At 43.9% G+C, this 21,769-nt stretch overlaps 1 protein-coding gene across 5 annotated transcripts in view; it reads right to left on the reverse strand.

The window, feature by feature from the left end:
- fhod1 (formin homology 2 domain containing 1) overlaps positions 1-21,769 on the reverse strand; it is a 329,870-nt gene that overhangs the window by 174,656 nt on the left and 133,445 nt on the right. For all 5 annotated transcript variants that reach the window (XM_080187106.1, XM_080187105.1, XM_080187104.1 and 2 more), the window contains exon 4: positions 6,471-6,538. In XM_080187106.1, coding sequence (XP_080043232.1) covers positions 6,471-6,538 — 68 coding nt within the window. The remainder of the gene's footprint in view (positions 1-6,470; positions 6,539-21,769) is intronic.

Consider the following 21,769-nt stretch of genomic DNA (forward strand, 5'->3'; position numbering starts at 1 on the left):
AATATTCTACTCCAAAATCTGGTTAACAACTACAGTGACTGGTTTCTTGGAACATTTGCGATTCACTTGACAGTTTGCATAAATGCAATAACTAAAAATCCTCAGAAAAAGGTCTTGGCATCAACCCCTTTGCCACCCATTGCCCCCAGCTACCCAATAAATTTCAAGCTTGGTATTTTTCTGATGGCCAGCATTTGTTGCCCATCCCTAATTGCCCTTGAACTGAGTGGCTTACCAGGTCATTTCAGAGGGGAGCTAAGGGTCAATCACATTGTTGTGGGTCTGGAATCACATGTCAGCCAGTAAGGAAGATAGATTTCCTTAGTTTCATGGTCAGTACTACTGAAACTCGCTTTCAATTCCAGATTTATTAATTGATTTGAAATTCCCCAGTTGCTGTAGTGCAATTTGAACCCTTGCCCCCAGAAGTGGTTCAGAGGAGCTTCACTAGGTTGATTCCAGAGATGAGGGGTTTGTCTTATGAAGAGAGATTGGACTGTTTAGGCCTAGACTCTCTGGAGTTTACAGGAGTGAGGGGCAATCTAATTTTGGTGTACGAGATGAAAAGGTAGATTGACAGAGTAGACATGGAGAGAATTTTTTCTCTTTGTAGGGCAATCTAAAGCAAGAAGTCATAGCTTTAGGATAAGGATGGGCAGATTTAAAACAAAGATGAGGAGAAATTACTTCTCTTAAAAGGATCACAAACTTGTGGAATTCATTACTTGGAACATGGCAGATGCCAGGATTTTGAGTAAATTTAAGGAAGGGGCGGACAGATTTTTAATTAGAAAAAGGGTTTAAGGAGCTGTGATTAAAGGACAGGAAAGTGGAGTTGAGGCAGAGATCAGATCAGCTACTATCATATTAAATGGCGGAGCAAGCTTGAGGGGGCCAAACTGCCTACTCCTGCTCCTAGTTGTTGTGATTCTTATCAGCATTAACCTGGACCTCTGGATTACTAATCCAGTAACATTACCATTATGTGACAGCATTCCTCCCATGAATATGAGCTCTTCTGTCACTTTTGCCACTGCGCTCACATTTTGGTCAAGAGTCTTCACCTTGCACAGCACACTCTCTCCCTGGTCTTCAAAATCCTTGTTCCAACACAACACCTCCCTCTGGCCTCTTGCCCTCTTTTTATCTTTTTATTGAGAACTGTTGGTGTGATAATGATCATCTCAATTTCCCTGCTCCCTTCTCTCATTTTAATCTGTCCTTCAACTTGCAGAAATGTTTGATCAGCTCCAACACCACCACTGTCATTAAACCTGCTAACAAGGGTAACCTAGTCAAACCCACTCTACCTAGTGGAGGCTGAGCACCAACTTTCTGATATCTCCTCCTACCTCCACAGGAACCATGATGCCACCGCTGAACACCAAGTTATTGCTTTTATAATTAATCTGATCTCCTCTGGACAGCTTCCCTCCATGGCCTCCAGTCTCAGACTTCAAACCCCAAACACAACAGGTCTCATCTATTCCCAAGATCCACAAACAGGTAGCAGACCCATCATTTCGGTCTGTTCTTACCCCAGTGAACAGATTTCACCCCATCTCAACTCTACCTTTTTTCTCCTTTTGTCCTGTCTTTTCCCATCCATATTCACAAGTTTTGCACCAAATGCCACACTTATAATTGTTCAGTTTCTGGACCAAAGAGATGCATTGATAGTTACAAACAATTGGATTCCACTCTTTTAAAGATGCAGTCATTGTTAGTAACTATCAATGAGTCTCTCTGGCCCAGGTATGGTTCAATTAACAGTGTGACTTCTCATTCTTCAGGTAGTGAAATGTTGTTGGAGATTTTTAAAAATGTGAAGTAAAAAAAGGACTTTTCCTTTCTGTCTCTTTTAATCTAATCTTTCTTTTCCTCTCTATATTTTTCTCTCTATACCTGATTAAACATCCAATTCACCCATGTTAAAATGCCCTCTTTCTCAATCCTTCCTCTATTTGCTTACTAATGCTTCAATCTCTTTGATTGTACAGCCCCTTGATTTGGAAAGTCCCTGTTGCTGTGCCATTGTCAGCTTTCACTTCCAGTAAATCTGTGGGATTATAGACCTGAAGGGCACGAGAAAAAAATCTAACTAACAATTCAAACTGTGAGAAGCACCATTGCAGCAAATGCTACGCCTTTATGTTCTTATTATTTCCCAATGTGTAGTTCAATCTCAATACAATAGAATTGAATTTTCCTAAATGTCACTGGCCAGGATTTTACGCTCCCATTCAGGTCAGGCTGGTTCAGTGATGGGAGTGGAAAGGTGAGAAATCTAAAGTCGATATGTAAACATGACGCGATTGTTCCCTCACCCCACCCCCCCGCCGCCCCGTCAGTGGTGGACTGCATTTCCAGATGTTCAATGTCAGGAATCTCATGATAATAAATTAAGATGTAATTGTCAGGTCAATTGGCCAGAATCATCCCCCCATATCAAAAAAATCCATTCATGGGGCGTGATGCTGGAATGGTATGAAGCACAACTGGTCTATGAAGACACGCTCCTGACAAGCAGATCTCCCAGGGAAGCTCAGGATAGTGAGGGTCATGTCTGGGTAGCACCAGGGGGTGCAATAGGGTGAACTGGTTTGGTAACTGCACTGGAGCAGCCTATAAAAAATGGCACCCGGATCATCGATGTCTGCGTTGATGGCAGGCCAGGTGAATTTCAGGCTGCCTTGCCAGCGAAAGGCTGTGGTAGCCATAACTTGAATCTTTTTTGAAAGTGCTGCACCATATAGCAGAGAAAACTGTCACTGCTGTTGATGACTTCAACGCTACTGTCCCCACCCAACATTAGCCCTTGCTGATGTCAAAGAAAATCCCAGGCACTGCCATTGATCAGGCTTTTGTTCATTTTGTAACTATTTCCTTAAGTACTGATACAAAAGTCTCTTTAGTTTACCTTTGTTGATTCCTTGCTTAAACAGAAGTTTCCTTTCCATGCCATTTCATTGTCCACTGTAGAGAATAATCAACGTGCAGTGTACTTGCCTTCAATCCAACCACCAGCCAGCCTGTTGCAGCACATTTTCTGAATAATTGTAGTACACAATGCTCTCTATATACTGTGCATTAGCAAGCGTTTTAACAGCCTTATATTTTCTATGAGGGCCAGGACTTCAAGACATGCAAATTAACACAAAACCTGTCAGAGCAGTGAAACAAAGGACAGGAATAGATTTGCTCAAACTAGCAAATATGGGGGAGAAAAAAATCTATTGGTGGCTTCAGCGATTACGAACCAAAATGTTTTAGCAATCAATGGTGACTGTCTTTGGAAGAGCCCGAGAGTTCTGGGTACAATACATGAGCACACCAGAGAGTTACAGACATGTAATTCACTGGGACAAGTGAGCTTCACTTGCACTTCATCTACAACAGTTTAAGTGCGAGTTAAACATTCGTTAACAATGGAGAAAATAACGTAATGTGAGGGAAGTGATCAACTGATTGTCATTTTGCATCCACCCATCTCACCCTTGTACCTGACTCCACAACCCCTTAGCCCCTCCCTGCCCTTGGGCCTATCATTTACAATTAAAGTTCTATCTTAGACATTGAGCTTTATGCCGATATTAAGATGCAATGTTTATTTCCTTTCTTACTGTAATTGTGCTCTAGCTAATATTAAATGCTACATTCACAGCGGGCAGTGTAGATCTTGCATGGTATCCATCCACTGGACAATTAAGAGTACTTTAAGAATGATTTCTAATAACTTGCTCTCGCTAGTGACAACTCTATCTGGTTGTTTCACCTCCGCCTTATTGGCTGAATGTTGTTTTGGTCTCATTGCACACCTCTGGGTTTCTTAATGTAAACTGTTTGACATGGATCCTTCTATTTCTCTATGTAACAGGTGATAGCAGTGGTTACTCTGTCACCTGTTCCAGGATTTGCTGGGAGTACAACTTTAGGAAGTGGTTTTGGGCTCAGTTTTAGTGAATACACTATTTTGAAGTCAAATCCCAAATTCATTCCACCTATTCAGACTGGGTCAGGGCAACAGTCCTTCTGTCACCTATAGTAATGGAGAAAGCCACAGAACGTATATCCATATATGGGAGAGAACACAGGGAGCCTCACCAGGTAGTTCACTGAATTTGATTTGATTATGCCAAGAAGGGAACATTATGTTCCATTCAGGGAGCTGTGTAACAGTGAGTTAGATAATTAGTTTTAATTTGTGCACCATACACTGCCAAAAGGGATGGATCTTTGCTTACACTGAGCTGTTAAAGATATGTTTTCTATGCTGCTGAGCTGTAGCAGCCAGCTAAGCAGAAGAGAGGAGAGGTGATGTCACTGATAATTCATCCTTCTTTTCATTTAGTGCAGGCCAAAACTGCACAAAGGCTCACAGGGGAATTCTTCTCTATTATAAGTAAAAGTGCAAAATAATCTCCCAATAAAGATTTGCTTCCCCAACATCAGATTTGCTCTGCATTCTTCCTGAGGAAAGAAATAGTGCAGCTGAGTAATAGAGTGGAGACGTAACAAGTAATAAAACGGAGAGGTAGTTTGAGATGTACAAGTCTCCTTTTCACTCCCTGCCCAGCCTACACCTCTCTGATAAACTATTATTTGGATGTGTTGGGTCTACTAGTCCATGTTAAATTCTCTCATTTTAATTTAGTGCAATTCAAGACCTTTGATTGATTCAAGTTCCCAGCTAATGAATCTCTTTTATGTTCTATGGCAACAGCTGAGCTCTCTGCTTCCATCACTGCCACAGCAACGATCAAAAGCACTTGCACGTGTGAGTGAAACTTCTCATCTTGGCTTGACTTCATAAAAACGAGAAGGACTCCTGCAGTGCTCCTCATAGCAAGTGGAACATGGGGGAAGTTTGTGAGAATATGATTAGACACGCTGAATTAAGTGGACAGTGAGGCTTAATTGTATCCTGGGAAATTTAAGCAAATCAGAAAACTGTGACAGATCCGTTATGTGAAGATAAATAAAATGTGATGCGAGCTCCCACAAGACATCTAACATACTCAATGCTACAAAAGAACAAAGTCTTACAGAAGTATAGGCTTGTAGAAATTTAAAGCCAGGCTAAAGGTTGATATGGTTATTAAAAATAGCTAATAGCTATGCAGATCTCAGTTTTTTTAATAAGATTAGAATATAAAAGCCAAGAGGTAATGATGAGCCTATCGAAAAGCCTTGATAAGATCTCATTAGAATACTATAGGAAGCATATTGAAACTTAAGGGAATGTGAAACATAGGAATCACTTGAACTCACCTACTATGTGTAAATACAAAGGTAAAAGATACAAACAATTAGAGCGTAATTCATAAGAATGACACAGATTATGGAGCCATACGATAAGAAATATTTAGCATCATGAGAGGATGCAAGAAGTAGATTGAAGAATTTAGAATTGGAAGCCATAGATACCAGATTAATTGCAAGAAAGAACACAAAGCAGGAGAAACCTCTTTACACAACAAATTGTGAGGTTCTTCAACTCAGTCCAAAGTCAGGGATTAAGGAAGAAACTGCATCAAATTCAATCTGAACAGTCTGCACCCACATGCAGCAAGTCCTGGACAACATTCATGTTTGGGCTAATAACTGGCAAGTGAAATTTGTACCATAAACAATTGTCAAGCCTTAACCATCTCCACTAAAAGAGAATCTACTCATCTCCTCTTGACATTCAGTAGTATCATTATCACCAGACCGTCCATCAACAGAGTGTAACCATTGCCAGAAACTTAACTGGGCTAAAGCCACATAAATACTGTGGCTATAACAGCAGCTCAGAGGTTCTGTGGCAAGTAGCTCACCTCACTCCCCAAACCCTTTCCACTACCTACAAGGGAATACGCTCCACTAGCTGAATGAATGCAGCTACAGCTGCACTTGATATGCTTAACAATATAGAAGACAAACAGGCCGTTTGATTGGCATCCCATTCCCCAACTTAAACATTCACTCCCTTCATCACTGGCACACTACATCTGCAGTATATATCATCTAGAAATACACAAAGGCTTCTTCAACAGCGCCTCCTCAAACTTGTGATATCTACCACCCAGAAAGCCAAGAGCAGAAGACACATGAAACATCACCACTTGCAAGTAGCATACCATCCTGACTTGGAAATAAATCGCTGTTCCCCCTCATTGGGAACTCCTTCCCCATCAGCATTGTTGGAGCACTTACACCATGTGAAATGCAATGGCTCACCAAAACCTTCTGAGGGCAATTAGGGTTGGGCAAAAACAATTGCTGGTCTCGCTAGCAACCCCCACAACCTATGAATGAATATGAAAATGGGAAGTGGGTATAAAGAGATTGGGAAATAGCTTGGGTAAATAGAATTGTTTGCTCACATGGACTGGCTGAACCCAATTGAAATTAAATGTAAAAGGCTACCAATTTCTATGAAAATACTAACAAATAGATTTCTTTCAAATATTGGACTATTCCAGTACCTGGAACAGCTGCTTCAAAGAGAAAAGCGATCTTCTTAAATCAGGGCCTGTTGAGTTGTACAACTTTTCTGTAAAAAAAATTAATAAAAGTTATAGTAGCAATTAGTTCTATAATTCTGAACAATCAAATCATATAAACAAAAAGATGTTACAGCTTTAAGAAAAAAATAACCCCTCCAGCCCTCATAGCGTTCATCCAACTGCTGAACTGGGTATAAGCCTATATCAAAACCTATGTGTTGAGTTAGTGGTAGATCGTAGCATGTTTTAATTAACAAACCCATGAAAAATCACCAATGAGGATCATCCTGCATTGTTCCCCAAATGGTCCTCATTGTCACTCCTATCTCTGGGGCAGTGAACTCTGCTCCATGCTGCAGGTGGGTAGGAATCAAACATTATTATGAAGGCTTGTACAAAATGGATTAACAATTCCAGAATAAGAGGTTGTTTGAATTGCTACTGTCAAAAGTCTCTGTGCAATTATTTTTTGTTGGATGCAGTTCAGTTATCTGTTTATTTTTATGTACACACCCCTCAATACACAGTGAAGGCCAACAGGAACATACAATTCCATATACTCTAAAATGACTTTTTTAAAAGAAAATGACTCCAATGTAACAATTTGGGTCACAGTAATTACAAACTAAGATTCCTTTCACGTCCAAAGTGTTTGAATAACATTGGTTTAAATGTGCTGCATTACACAAGTGGTTTCTTCAAAAAGAATAGTTTAAAGTAGAGGTGTCTGAACTGTAGTCTTGTGACTTTGCAATTCAAGTAAACCACAGCAACATGACCTGTACAGCTTAGTTCAGTTTCCATTTTATGACTGATGGAAGATGACTGACCTGAAATGTTAAACCCGATTTATCTCTGGAGATGCTGTTTGAGTGCAGTGTTAAATTTCATGGAGCTGTTGCAGACTATCTGAAAAGGGTTCATCTCAGTATTGGAAAAATCCTAATTTAACAGCGGAGAATAAATGCACCTAATAGGAACCTGGAATTAAACTTTCTACGCCACTCACAAAGCTCTATGTTTTGCACAGACGCAAATACAAAACTGCAAAGCTTACACAATCTACAAGGGGGGAAAAAAAAGGCAGTCCATTTCAGGCCAATAAGTTACAAGAAATTGCTGTGGATCACAAGAAACATCACCACAAAAGTCAATCATGGGTCCATCATTGTTTCATAATGGAGCTACTTAATCTGATGCTCATGCTCTTTCCCCTTGATCTAGCATATTCAATGTTTGGACTAAACAACAGTGGCAGCCTCTTCGACCTTGAGCCCAGATCACGTACCATTTCCAGGCCTTTGCCAAGAATGTTTTCTAGTCCGCTCCCGAAATATGATCTCATCCTTCATTCAATGCTGTTGAAATCATAACCAATAATGTCATCACGTCAAGAATTGATTTCTCCAACACACGCATCGACCTCCAGTTGAACTCCCAACTCTAAGAACTTTATGCACTACTGGCTGCCTATACCCAATTCTAAGCATCAAATGCCTCCAAAGTCTCTCTCTTCATCAGACAAATCATCTTTCCTAACCATTACATTTCCATAACTCCAATAGCAGATTACCTCTGGTCACTGCCATTGCTGATTCCTTTCTCTGGGATTATTTCCCAAAATACCTGTCTTTACTTCCTCCCTGGCCATGCATCTTTGGAAGTTTCTATAAATCAATTCACCCCCAAAAATGTTCCTTTTCTCTTGGTTCCTCTTATGTTTGCTGTCCATAAGCCATCTTACCTACTATATATTCCAATCAAAATTTCAAGACAAATTGGTTCATTTAGAAAAATACTGGGAGCGAAAGCATTCACATGGCTCAACATGAAGTATAATATGTGCAGGTGTGTCTGAACACACACAGTTCAGGATATATTGTCTGCAAGTTCTGTAACGGACATGCCTGGACCTTTGTGTGCTATAAATCAAGAGCAGCTTTAGAAAGATTCAATTACAGCAAAGCTGCCACAGGTGACCTGCTGGAAGGTCACTGGAAACAGCAATATATTCAAAAACAATGCAGTTATCTCAATTACTTTCAAAGGTCCAAGTGAAGCACAAACTCCATCATTCCGCATTATGGAAGGTTTCTGGATTAAAAATGGCAAGTGGCAGAGGGAACAACAATAAATTAAGTAAAAGTCAATCCTGAAGCAACAATGGTCCTCCATGGACTTGGTTTGAAATTGAAGCTTCCTTCTACAGTCTACAATAGAACAACAGGAACTGACTCTAAACTTTTGCACTGGTGAATGATAAACTAAAATAGAGCTTGTAACAATGATAAGCTTGTAAATTGAAGATTCCCCAAAACCTCCCCAAGTTTTCAGCTATTTATTCCAATGTCACAGATTCCAATTAAAGAACAACAGATGTGCCATCTCATAGAGCCATAAGTAGTGGGAGTCAAGAGGCTACGATAATTCCATTTTTGTTTGGGCCGGTACAGTGATTAGCACTGCTGCCTCACAGCTCCAGGGACCTGAGTTCGATTCCTGGCTTAGATGACTGTCTGTGTGGAGTTTGTACATTCTGTCTGCATGGATTTCCTCTGGGTGCTTGGGTTTCCTCCCACAGTCCAAAGATGTGCAGGTTAGGCACATTGGCCATGCTAAATTGCTCTTTTAGTGTCCCGGAATGTGTTAGTTAAAGGGGTTAATATGTGGGATTACAGGGATAGGGCCTGGGTCGGATTTTTGTTATGCAGACTCAATGGGCCAAATGGCCTCCTTCTGCACTGTAGGGATTCTATGAATCAATGATAGGTTCTAACATCAAAGTCTATAATAGCTCGAACTGAGGTGGTCAGTATTTTCTCGCTCAGTACCTGCTGGTTTGGATACAGATGCCACATTCTACCAACAAATAAAATGCACATAGGGGAATACAAGTATGGGTTCAGTATGTACTAATATGGGACAATAGAAGCTTACAGCAAAAGTTTTCAGCCAATTTTGTTTATGCAAGCTAATTTCTAGAGCAATCCACTTCCCTACTCTCTGTCTAAAGACCTGTCTGAAATAACTATTCTTTTTCCTCTTTAAAAGATGCTTCACCCACCCCCTGTGACAATGCATTCCATGCCCCAACAACTCTGAACAAAGACATTTTTCCTAGCCTACGTCCTCATTCATAGTGACTACCTTAAACTGATAACCCAACGACACACAAATCAGACTTTGATTTGATTTGATTTATTATTGTCACATGTATTAACATACAGTGAAAAGTATTGTTTCTTGTCTATATAGTGCACAAGACATACCATTCATAGAGCAGGAAACGAGAGAGTGCAGAATGTAGTATTACAGTCACAGCTAGGGTGTAGAGAAAGATCAGAGGCCCTAGTCTTTCTCAATGCCGTCCAAAAATAAGGTTAGAGCTCAGGAACATCAAACATTACAGTGCAGTACAGGCCCTTCTGCCCTCGATGTTGCGCCGACCAGTGGAACCAATCCAATGACCCTCTAACCTAAACTATTCCAATGTTATCCATATGCCTATCCAATGACCATTTGAATGCCCTTAAAGTTGGCCAGTCCACAACTGCTACAGGCAGGGCATTCCACGCCCTTACTACCCTTTGAGTAAAGAACCTACATAAGAACATAAGAAATAGGAGCAGGAGTAGAGAGAAAGCTAAGACTTTACCTGTTAAAAACCTGTTTAAAATAAGTTTAAAGCACTTTGTTCTTTGTAGAACTGTTTAAAGCATTTACTTATTGTATTTACTGCTTTAAGAATTGTGAGGGAGTGATTATCAGGCAGTTGTGGCCCATCAGCTTTAATTATCAAGTGTCCACACGGTGAAGCCTTACATTGTTTGCTGGAGCAGACGAGGAAGGAGCATCAGAGAGAAAGCTAAGACTTTACCTGTTAAAAACCTGTTTAAAATAAGTTTAAAGCACTTTGTTCTTTGTAGAACTGTTTAAAGCATTTACTTATTGTATTTACTGCTTTAAGAATTGTGAGGGAGTGATTATCAGGCAGTTGTGGCCCATCAGCTTTAAATCAGCGCCAAGTTTAAAAGGAGGCCTGGTGTAGATAGCGGGCAGCGTCGGAGCGGGCAGCGGAGTGAGAGGGAAGCAGAGTGAGCTATTAGGGCTTAATATCAAAAAGGGCTGGAAGGTAAAAAGGCCAGGTGGAAAGAACAAGGAAAAAAAAATAAATTTTTTTTTCAAAACTACTACAGCAAAAAACAAGGAAAACATTTTTTCCCACAACAAATTATATTGAATAATGGAGGGGCATGTGATGTGCGGTTCCTGTATGATGTGGGAACTGGTGGACCCCAGGGTCCTTCCCAGAGACCATGTCTGCAGTAAGTGCAGGTTGCTGGAGGAGCTCCAGCTCAAGGTGGATGAGCTGGCCTCTGAGCTACAGACACTGAGGCTCATCAGGGGGAGAGAGGGTGTCATTGTCAATGGGGTGCAAGTGACATCCACCCCCCCTAGACTGTCTAAATCTAAGGGTCAGGAACAAAAGGGGGCTGCTGGGAGGAGGAAGGGGGGTGAGGAGCGGGGTCCTCAGCCTCTTAATCTGCATAACAGGTTTGAGGTTCTTGCTTCCAGTCTGGAAGAGGACGAGGCAGGTGAGGTTGGTGAGCAAACTGCACACGGTACAGTGATGCAGCAGGACATAGGCAAAGAGAAGGGGAAAAGGAACGTAGTAGTGATTGGAGATAGTGGGGTGAAGGGTATTGACACTGTCCTTTGTCACAATGACAAAGTGCACAGAAGGGTGTGTTGTCTGCCTGGTGCTCGGGTACAGGATGTCGCAGCTGGGCTGCAGAGGAATCTGGAGTGGGAGGGTGAGAACCCAGTTGTGGTGGTACATGTGGGTGCCAGCGACGTAGGCAAAGTGCGGACTGAGGATCTGGGGAGGGAGTATGAGAAGCTGGGAATGGAATTAAAAAGTAGAACCGACAAGGTGGTCTTCTCTGGGCTACTGCCTGAACCGAGTGCAGACGGGCGCAGGGTTGACAGGATAAAGGAAGTGAATGGGTGGCTCAGAGATTGGTGTGGGAGGAATGGGATCGAATTTATGGGGCATTGGCACCAGTATTGGGGTAGGTGGGACTTGTTCGGGCGGGATGGGGTTGGTCTGAATCGTGCTGGGACCAGAGTGCTGGCGAATCGAGTAAAGAGGACTGTAGACAGGGCTTTAAACTAATTAGGGGGGGGGAGGGTGCGAGGGTAGGTGATGTTAGGAGGTCTACAGTTAAGGATAGGGTACAGGTAAGGGAAGAGGCTGAGGATGTCCCAAGTGGTGGCATTACGGCAAATAGGGTCCAGAAGAAGGCTGGGATGAAAGCGCTTTATCTGAATGCACGAAGCATTCGGAATAAAGTGGATGAGCTGGTGGCGCAGATCGACACAAATGGATACGATCTGGTGGCCATTACAGAGACGTGGCTGCAAGGTGACAGGGACTGGGAGATGAATGTACAGGGCTATCAAGTGTTTAGGAAGGATAGGCAGGAGGAAAGAGGGGGTGGCGTAGCTCTGCTGATTAAGGACAGCATCAAGGTGGTAGCAAGGGATGATATCGGAGCCAAAGAGCAGAAAGTGGAATCGTTGTGGGTGGAGATTAGGAACAGCAAAGGGAGGAAGACGCTGGTGGGTGTCGTCTATAGGCCCCCGAATAATGATCTGGAGGTGGGGCGGGCTGTTAACACGCAAATAAGTGCGGCGTGCAGGAATGGGACGGCAGTAGTTATGGGGGATTTCAATCTGCATATTGATTGGTCGACCCATGTTGGACGAGGTGGGCTCGAGGAGGAGTTCTTGGAATGCTGCCGGGATAGTTTCCTGGAACAGTGTGTGTTGGAGCCGACGAGGGAGCGAGCTATCTTGGATCTGGTGCTATGTAATGAGGCGGGTAGAATTAGGGACCTTGAGGTGAAGGATCCTCTTGGAGAGAGTGATCATTGTATGGTGGAGTTTCTGTTGCAGATGGAGGAGGAGAAAGTGGGTTCCCGGACACGTGTCCTTTGTTTGAATAGAGGGGAGTATGGTAGGATGAGAGAAGAATTGGCGAATGTGGACTGGGGGAGCGCGTTGGAAGGTAGGTCTGCTGAGGAGCAGTGGAGGATCTTTAAGGAGATCTTTCTTGGTGCTCAGCAGAAATTTATTCCGATGGTTAAAAAGGACAGTAGGAAGAGAGGTAATAAGCCGTGGATAACGAAGGAGGTGAAGGAAAGTGTTAAATTAAAAGCGGAGGAATTTAGAGTAGCTAAGAGCAGTGGGCGAGAAGAGGATTGGGAAAGGTTTAAATGTCAACAAAGATTGACAAAAAAGTTGATAAAGGAGGGTAGAAGAAGCTATGAAGCTGGGCTAGCGCTTAATATAAAAAAGGATAGCAAGAGTTTTTATAAATATATAAAAAGGAAGAGGCTGGCTAGGGTGAACGTTGGTCCCTTAGCGGATGAGAAAGGGGACCTAGTGGTAGGGGATGGGGATATGGCTAAGGTCTTGAATAACTTTTTTGTTTCTGTCTTCACGGAGGAGGACGTGAATAATTTGCCGGGTGTTAGCGATGGAAAGGTGGTAGGACTGGAGGGTCTTAATGACATTACTGTTACTAGAGAGGTGGTGCGCGACAGACTGGAGGGGCTGATTGTGGACAAGTCCCCAGGACCGGATGGAATGCATCCGAGGGTTCTGAAAGAAATGGCGGAGGTGATAGTGGATGCCTTGGTGGTTATTTTCCAGACGTCGCTGGATTCCGGGGAAGTGCCGGAGGATTGGAAAACGGCTAATGTTACGCCGTTGTTTAAGAAGGGTGCCAGGCAAAAGGCGGGGAATTACAGGCCGGTTAGTTTAACGTCTGTGGTAGGTAAAATGTTAGAATCCGTCATTAAGGAGGAAATTGCGAGGCATCTTGAAGGGAATTGCTTGATAGGGCAGACGCAACACGGTTTCATTAAAGGGAAGTCGTGTCTGACAAATTTACTGGAGTTCTATGAGGATGTGTCTAGGGCGGTGGATAGAGGAGAGCCGGTGGATGTGGTCTTTCTGGATTTTCAGAAGGCGTTTGATAAGGTACCTCACAAGAGGTTACTGCAGAAGGTCAGAGGACATGGAGTTGGGGGTAGGGTGTTAGCGTGGATAGAGGATTGGTTGTCAAATAGGAGGCAGAGAGTGGGGGTCAATGGGTGCTATTCGGATTGGCGGATGGTGACTAGTGGGGTGCCCCAGGGGTCGGTGCTGGGGCCTCAGCTATTTACCATTTATATAGATGATCTGGAGGAGGGAACCGAGTGTAGGGTGTCGAAATTTGCTGATGACACCAAGATTGGGGGAAAGGCAAATTGTGCGGAGGGTGTGGAGAGTCTGCAGAAGGATCTAGATAGGCTGGGCGAATGGGCCAGGAAATGGCAAATGGAATTTAATGTTGGCAAGTGTGAGGTGGTCCACTTTGGTAGGAAGAATGGTAGGAAGGACTATTACTTACGTGGCGAAAAACTGCAGCAGGCGACGGTGCAGAGGGACCTCGGGGTCCTTGTGCATGAGTCGCAAAAACCCAGCCTGCAGGTGCAGCAGGTGGTCAGGAAGGCGAATGGGATGCTGGCCTTCATAGCGAGGGGGATTGAATATAAAAGTAGGGAGGTCTTGCTGCAGCTGTATAGGGCATTGGTGAGGCCGCAGCTGGAGTACTGTGTGCAGTTTTGGGCGCCGCACCTGCGCAAGGATATTTTGGCCTTGGAGGGAGTGCAGAGGAGGTTTACTAGGCTGATACCGGAGTTGAGGGGGTTGAGCTATGAGGAGAGGCTGAATAAACTAGGCTTGTACTCGTTAGAGTTTAGAAGAATGAGGGGAGATCTCATTGAGACGTATAAGATGATGAATGGGATGGATAGGATAGAGGTGGAAAGACTCTTCCCGCTCAAAAAAGACAGTAGGACTAGGGGGCACAGCCTCAAGATAAAGGGGGGGCGGTTCAGAACGGAGTTGAGGAGGAACTTCTTCACTCAAAGGGTGGTGAATCTCTGGAATTCTCTGCCCGTTGAAGTGGTGGAGGCTGCCTCGCTAAATATTTTTAAGAAGCGGGTTGATGGGTTTTTGATAAGAGAGGGGATTAAGGGTTATGGGGAGAGGGCGGGAAAGTGGAACTGAGCCACGACAGATCAGCCATGATCTTATTGAATGGCGGGGCAGGCTCGAAGGGCCAGATGGCCTACTCCTGCTCCTATTTCTTATGTTCTTATGTTCTTATCTAGCCCTTCGAGCCTGCCCCGCCATTCAATAAGATCATGGCTGATCTGTCATGGCTCAGTTCCACTTTCCCGCTTTCTCCCCATAACCCTTAATCCCCTCTCTTATCAAAAACCCATCAACCCGCGTCTTAAAAATATTTAGCGAGGCATCCTCCACCACTTCAACGGGCAGAGAATTCCAGAGATTCACCACCCTTTGAGTGAAGAAGTTCCTCCTCAACTCCGTTCTAAACCACCCCCCCTTTATCTTGAGGCTGTGCCCCCTAGTCCTACTGTCCTTTCTGAGCGGGAAGAGTCTCTCCACCTCTATCCTATCCATCCCATTCATCATCTTATACGTCTCAATGAGATCTCCCCTCATTCTTCTAAACTCCAACGAGTACAAGCCTAGTTTATTCAGCCTCTCCTCATAGCTCAACCCCCTCAACTCCGGTATCAGCCTAGGAAACCTCCTCTGCACTCCCTCCAAGGCCAAAATATCTTTGCGCAGGTGCGGCGCCCAAAAATGCACACAGTACTCCAGCTGCGGCCTCACCAATGCCCTATACAGCCGCAGCAAGACCTCCCTACTTTTATATTCAATCCCCCTCGCTATGAAGGCCAGCATCCCATTCGCCTTCCTGACCACCTGCTGCACCTGCAAGCTGGGTTTTTGCGACTCATGCACAAGGACCCCGAGGTCCCTCTGCACCGTCGCCTGCTGCAGTTTTTCGCCACGTAAGTAATAATCCTTCCTCCCACTATTCCTACCAAAGTGGACCACCTCACACTTGCCAACATTAAATTCCATTTGCCAGTTCCTGGCCCATTCGCCCAGCCTATCTAGATCCTTCTGCAGACTCTCCACACCCTCTGCACAATTTGCCGTTCCCCCAATCTTGGTGTCATCAGCAAATTTCGACACCCTACACTCGGTTCCCTCCTCCAGATCATCTATATAAATGGTAAAAAGCTGAGGCCCCAGCACCGACCCCTGGGGCACTCCACTAGTCACCATCCGCCAATCCGAATAGCACCCATTGACCCCCACTCTCTGCCTCCTATTTGACAACCAATCCTCTATCCACGCTAACACCCTACCCCCAAACTCCATGTCCCTCGACCTTCTGCAATAACCTCTTGTGAGGTACCTTGTCAAACGCCTTCTGAAAATCTAGAAAGACCACATCCACCGGCTCTCCTCTATCCACTGCCCTAGACACACCCTCATAGAACTCCAGTAAATTTGTCAGACACAACTTCCCTTTAATGAAACCGTGCTGCGTCTGCTCTATCAAGCAATTCCCTTCAAGATGCCTCGCAATTTCCTCCTTAATGACAGATTCTAACATTTTACCTACCACAGACATTAAACTAACCGGCCTATAATTCCCCACCTTTTGCCTGGCACCCTTCTTAAACAACGGCGTAACATTAGCCGTTTTCCAATCCTCCGGCACTTCCCCGGAATCCAGCGACGTCTGGAAAATAACCACCAAGGCATCCACTATCACCTCCGCCATTTCTTTCAGAACCCTCGGATGCATTCCATCCGGTCCTGGGGACTTGTTCACAATCAGCCCCTCCAGTCTGTCGAGCATCGCCTCTCTAGTAACAGTAATGTCATTAAGACCCTCCAGTCCTACCACCTTTCCATCGCTAACACCCGGCAAATTATTCACGTCCTCCTCCGTGAAGACAGAAACAAAAAAGTTATTCAATACCTGAGCCATATCCCCATCCCCTACCACTAGGTCCCCTTCCTCATCCTCTAAAGGACCAACGTTCACCCTAGCCAGCCTCTTCCTTTTTATATATTTATAAAAACTCTTGCTATCCTTTTTTATATTAAGCGCTAGCCCAGCTTCATAGTTTCTCCTACCCTTCTTTATCAACTTCTTTGTTGACATTTAAACCTCTCCCAATCCTCTTCTCGCCCACTACTCTTAGCTAGTCTAAATTCCTCCGCTTTTAATTTAACACTTTCCTTCACCTCCTTCGTTATCCACGGCTTAATACCTCTCCTCCTACAGTCCTTTTTGACCATCGGAATAAATTTCCGCTGAGCACCAAGAAAGATCTCCTTAAAGATCCTCCACTGCTCCTCAGCAGGCCCTCCCTCCAACGCGCTTCCCCCAGTCCACATTCGCCAATTCTTCTCTCATCCTACCGTACTCCCCTCTATTCAAACAAAGTACGCGTGTCCGGGAACCCACTTTCTCCTCCTCCATCTGCACCAGAAACTCCACCATACCATGATCACTCTCCCCAAGAGGATCCTTCACCGCAAGGTCCCTAATTCTACCCACCTCATTACATAACACCAGATCCAAGATAGCTCGCTCCCTCGTCGGCTCCAACACACACTGTTCCAGGAAACTATCCCGGCAGCATTCCAAGAACTCCTCCTCGAGCCCACCGCGTCCAACATGGGTCGACCAATCAATATGCAGATTGAAATCCCCCATAACTACGGCTGTCCCATTCCTGCACGCCGCACTTACTTGCGTGTTAACAGCCCGCCCCACCTCCAGATCACTATTCGGAGGCCTATAGACGACACCCACCAGCGTCTTCCTCCCTTTGCTGTTCCTAATCTCTACCCACAACGATTCCACGTTCTGCTCCTTGGCTCCAATATCATCCCTTGCTACCACCGTGATGCTATCCTTAATAAGAAGAGCTATGCCCCCCCCTTTTCCCTCCTGCCTATCCTTCCTAAACACTTGATAGCCCTGTACATTCAGCTCCCAGTCCCTGTCACCCTGCAGCCACGTCTCTGTAATGGCCACCAGATCATATCCATTTGTGTCGATCTGCACATCCGTCCTATAATTATCACCCCTCAATTTAAAGCTATGTCTCCTCGTGTTAGCCATCACCATCCGAGAAAAAAGGCTCTCACTGTCCACCCTATCTAATCCTTTGATCATCTTGTATGCCTCAATTAGGTCGCCTCTTAACCTTCTTCTCTCTAACGAAAACAACCTCAAGTCCCTCAGCCTTTCCTCATAAGACCTTCCCACCATACCAGGTAACATCCTGGTAAATCTCCTCTGCACCCTTTCCAATGCTTCCACATCTTTCTTATAATGCGGCGACCAGAACTATACGCAATACTTCAAGTGCGGCCGCACCAGAGTTTTGTGCAGCTGCAACATGATCTCACGGCTCCAAAATTCAATCCCTCTACCAATAAAAGCTAAGACGCCATTAACCTTTTTAACAACCTTATCAACCTGAGTGCCAACTTTCAGGGATCTATGCACATGTATACTGAGATCTCTCTGCTCATCGACACTACCAAGAGTCCTTCCATTAGCCCTATGTCCCGTAATCCTGTTACTCTTTCCGAAGTGAATCACCTCACACTTTTCCGCATTAAACTTCATTTGCCACCTCTCCGCCCAGCTCTGCAGCTTATCTACGTCCCGCTGCAAACTGTAACATCCATCCTCACTGTCTACAACTCCTCCGACTTCAGTGTCGTCCGCAAATTTACTAACCCATCCTTCTACACCCTCATCTAGGTCATTTATAAAAATGACAAACAGCAGTGGCCCCAAAACAGATCCTTGAGGTACACCATTAGTAACTGAACTCCAGGTTGAATATTTCCCATCAACCATCACCCTCTGTCTTCTATCAGCTAGCCAGTTCCTGATCCAAACTGCTAAATCACCCTCAATCCCATGCATCTGCATTTTCTGCAGTAGCCTACCATGGGGAACCTTATCAAACGCTTTGCTGAAATCCATATACACCACGTCAACTGCTTTACTCTTATCCACCTCTTTGGTCACCTTCTCAAAGAACTTGATATGGTTTGTGAGGCTCGACCTACCCTTCACAAAACCACGTTGACTATCCCTAATCAAATTATTTCTCTCCAGATGATTATAAATCCTATCTCTTATAATTCTTTCCAAAACTTTGCCCACAACAGAAGTAAGGCTCACTGGTCTATAATTCCCAAGATGGTCTCTACTCCCCTTCTTGAACAAGGGGACAACATTTGCTATCTTCCAGTCTTTCGGCACTACACCAGTAGCCAATGACGACATAAAGATCAAAGCCAAAGGCTCTGCAATCTCCTCCCTAGCCTGGGATTTATCCTAGAATCCTAGGATAAATCCCAGGGGATTTATCCATTTTCATACTTCCAAGAATTGCTAACAGCTCCTCCTTGTGTACCTCAATCCCATCTAGTCTAAAAGCCTGTATCTCAGTATTCTCCTCTACTACATCAACCTTTTCCTGCGTGAATACTGACAAAAAATATTAATTTAGTGCCTCTTCTATCTCTTCAGGCTCCATGCACAACTTCCCACTACTGTCCCTGATCAATCTTTTATTCCTGACACACCTATAGAAAGCCTTAGGGTTTTCCTTGATCCTACCTGCCAAAGTCTTCTCATGTCCTCTTCTAAACTCTCTCTTCAGTTCCTTCCTGGCTAATTTGTAACTCCCCAGTGCCCTGAGCCTTCATGTCTCATCTTTACATAAGCCTCCTTCTTCCTCTTCACCAGAGATTCAACTTCCTTAGTACACCACGGTTCCCTCATTCGACCACTTCCTCTCTGCCTGACAGGTACATATTTATCAAGGACTCGCAGTAGCTGCTCCTTGAACAAGCTCCACATTTCAGTTGTTCCCAGCTCCTGCAGTTTCCTACTCCAACCTATGTATCCTAAATCTCACCTAAATCGCCTCATAATTTTCTTTCCCCCAGCTATAACTTCTGCCCTTTGGTATATACCTATCCCTTTCCATCACTAAGGTAAACATAACCGAATTGTGGTCACTATCACCAAAGTGCTCACCTACCTTCAAGTCTAACACCTGGTCTGGTTCATTACCCAGTACCAAATCCAATGTAGCCTCACCTCTTGTTGGCCTATCTACATACTGTATCATGAAACCTTCCTGCACACATTGGACAAAAACTGACCCCTCTAACGTGCTTGAACTATAGCTTTTCCAATCAATATTTGTAAAGTTAAAGTCCCCCATAACAACTACCCTGTTACTTTCGCACCTATCCAGGATCATCTGTGCAATCCTTTCCTCTACATCCCTGGAACTTTTTGGAGGCCTATAAATAACTCCCAGCAGGGTGACCTCTCCTTTCCTGTTTCTAATCTCAGCCCATACTACCTCAATAGGAAGATGGTTGGTATCCCCCAACAATTTCCATTGCCGTCATCTTAGACAGTGAGGATGTGGAACAGACTCAGGGCAAAAGGACATAATTCCTCATCAGTTAAAATCTTATAGGAGGTGCTAAATCCATGTGTGGAGATAGGTTGGGTTGGTATTGATGAATAGAGTAGTATTATTTGATTTTTTTTCAGCGAAGGTAGGAAGAACAACTTCACAAGGTGGACTCCGGACAGAGCGAGCTTGGTAGGCCATCTCCTCCCTTGACCTGAGAGTGTTGAACTTCTAAAAATGTTTTAACATTATAACGTTAAATGGGTCTCACAGTTGATTTCAGTTGATATTTTACATGAGCCCTTTATTTGTTATTCATATTATTAGCACTGGCCCTTGTGTTGTGACTGCCTTTGATCCAGCAGCAGTTACAGCAAGGAAAATTTGTAGTTACATTAAAATATTTGGGGAATCCGTACTTGTTTTTAAAAATGTTTGAAAGTTTGCATCAATTCTAAAGGGATCAATTACAATTTTTAGATAACCAGGAGACCCTTGGCCAGGATCAACAGGAAGGAAGTTAAGAATGAAGGCAGATGGAAAGAGAAGAGAGAGCTGGATTCCTGAGCAGTTGAGAATCATGGTTTGGGCTGTTGCCACTGTTCACTTCCAAGTAATTGAATGCCCTGAAATGGCCATACCAAGCAACAGTGAAGGCAGTTCTGGTAGATCCATGCAACAACTCCTGATGGGAGCTGAGTACTGAGGAGATTCCAAAAAGAAGTGTAGAAGACTGTATGAATGGAACCTTGTTTATGTGAAAGTTGCTGCATGTGGAGCATAGGCTAAGTATTTGAAGAAAAGGGACTGAAATTCTGCTCGCTGAAGATTGAGCTTGGAAGAACTTTGTGGTTGATTTGGTGCCATAAAGGTGGAGTGAGTTGCCTGGAAAAATGAGATTTATCTTTGTTGCATTTTCTATTCTACGTGCAACTTGTAGTTCACAACAATTGTGATCTGCCTATTAATTTATGTTAATTTTTCTTGTTTCTGAAGATCATGGATCGGATTCTCTGGTCCCTCTGCAGTGAATGGAGATTTGGCTGAGTGTCAAATTCTCCCGTTCTTGCTGCCAGCAGCGGTGGGACGCACATGGCCAGATAATTCTGGCCCATGTGAAAATAAAGTTGTAAAAAAAAAAGTGAAATCTTATTTGGTAATTTCTTCATTTGAGGGCATTTGTTAAATTTGGTTCTTTTGGTTAGTGCATCCTCATGGGGATTGTAACAGTGTTTTATGACACATGTTAGGGTGCAATCTGTAAACTCTGCAGTTGTCACAGAGGGTGACTGACGAGGGCACAGAAAGTCTTATCGAAATTGTACTGGGGAACCAAATGATAAGCTTGTACCTTCCCGTAGCCTAGCTTCTGCGCCAAGAATCCTGAGAAGGTTGGTGTGATAAACATGGCCACAATAAGTCTTGACCATAAATGATTGAATAGGAACATCAATCAGTTCAGCCTTGGGGATACAAAAATGTTGAGGGGCAAATCAAATTGGGAGACACTAAGTGGACTGAAAAGGAAGGAAATATCAAATGAACTAATCCCATCAAGCAAACATTAGGACAGACAGAATCACAACAAAACTGATTCACATCTGATAACAATTAAAGGAACAGGTTTACATGTGAGGCAGGCTGAATAACACTGCCATATAGTCTTGCCCTCTACCACAGCTAATTACCCAAATTGGTGCAACGCAACTGTAGTAAATTTTGATTGTACAATGTGGCCTGGCAACCTTAATAGCTCTCCCAGCACTATCATCTCACCATTGGGAACCATGCCGAGATGTGGAGATGCTGATGTTGGACTGGGGTAAGCACAATAAGAAGTCTCACAACACCAGGTTAAAGTCC

Source organism: Carcharhinus amblyrhynchos, chromosome 4, assembly GCF_965287045.1.
Source record: "Carcharhinus amblyrhynchos chromosome 4, sCarAmb.v2.hapA, whole genome shotgun sequence".
NCBI classification, from domain to species: domain Eukaryota; kingdom Metazoa; phylum Chordata; class Chondrichthyes; order Carcharhiniformes; family Carcharhinidae; genus Carcharhinus; species Carcharhinus amblyrhynchos.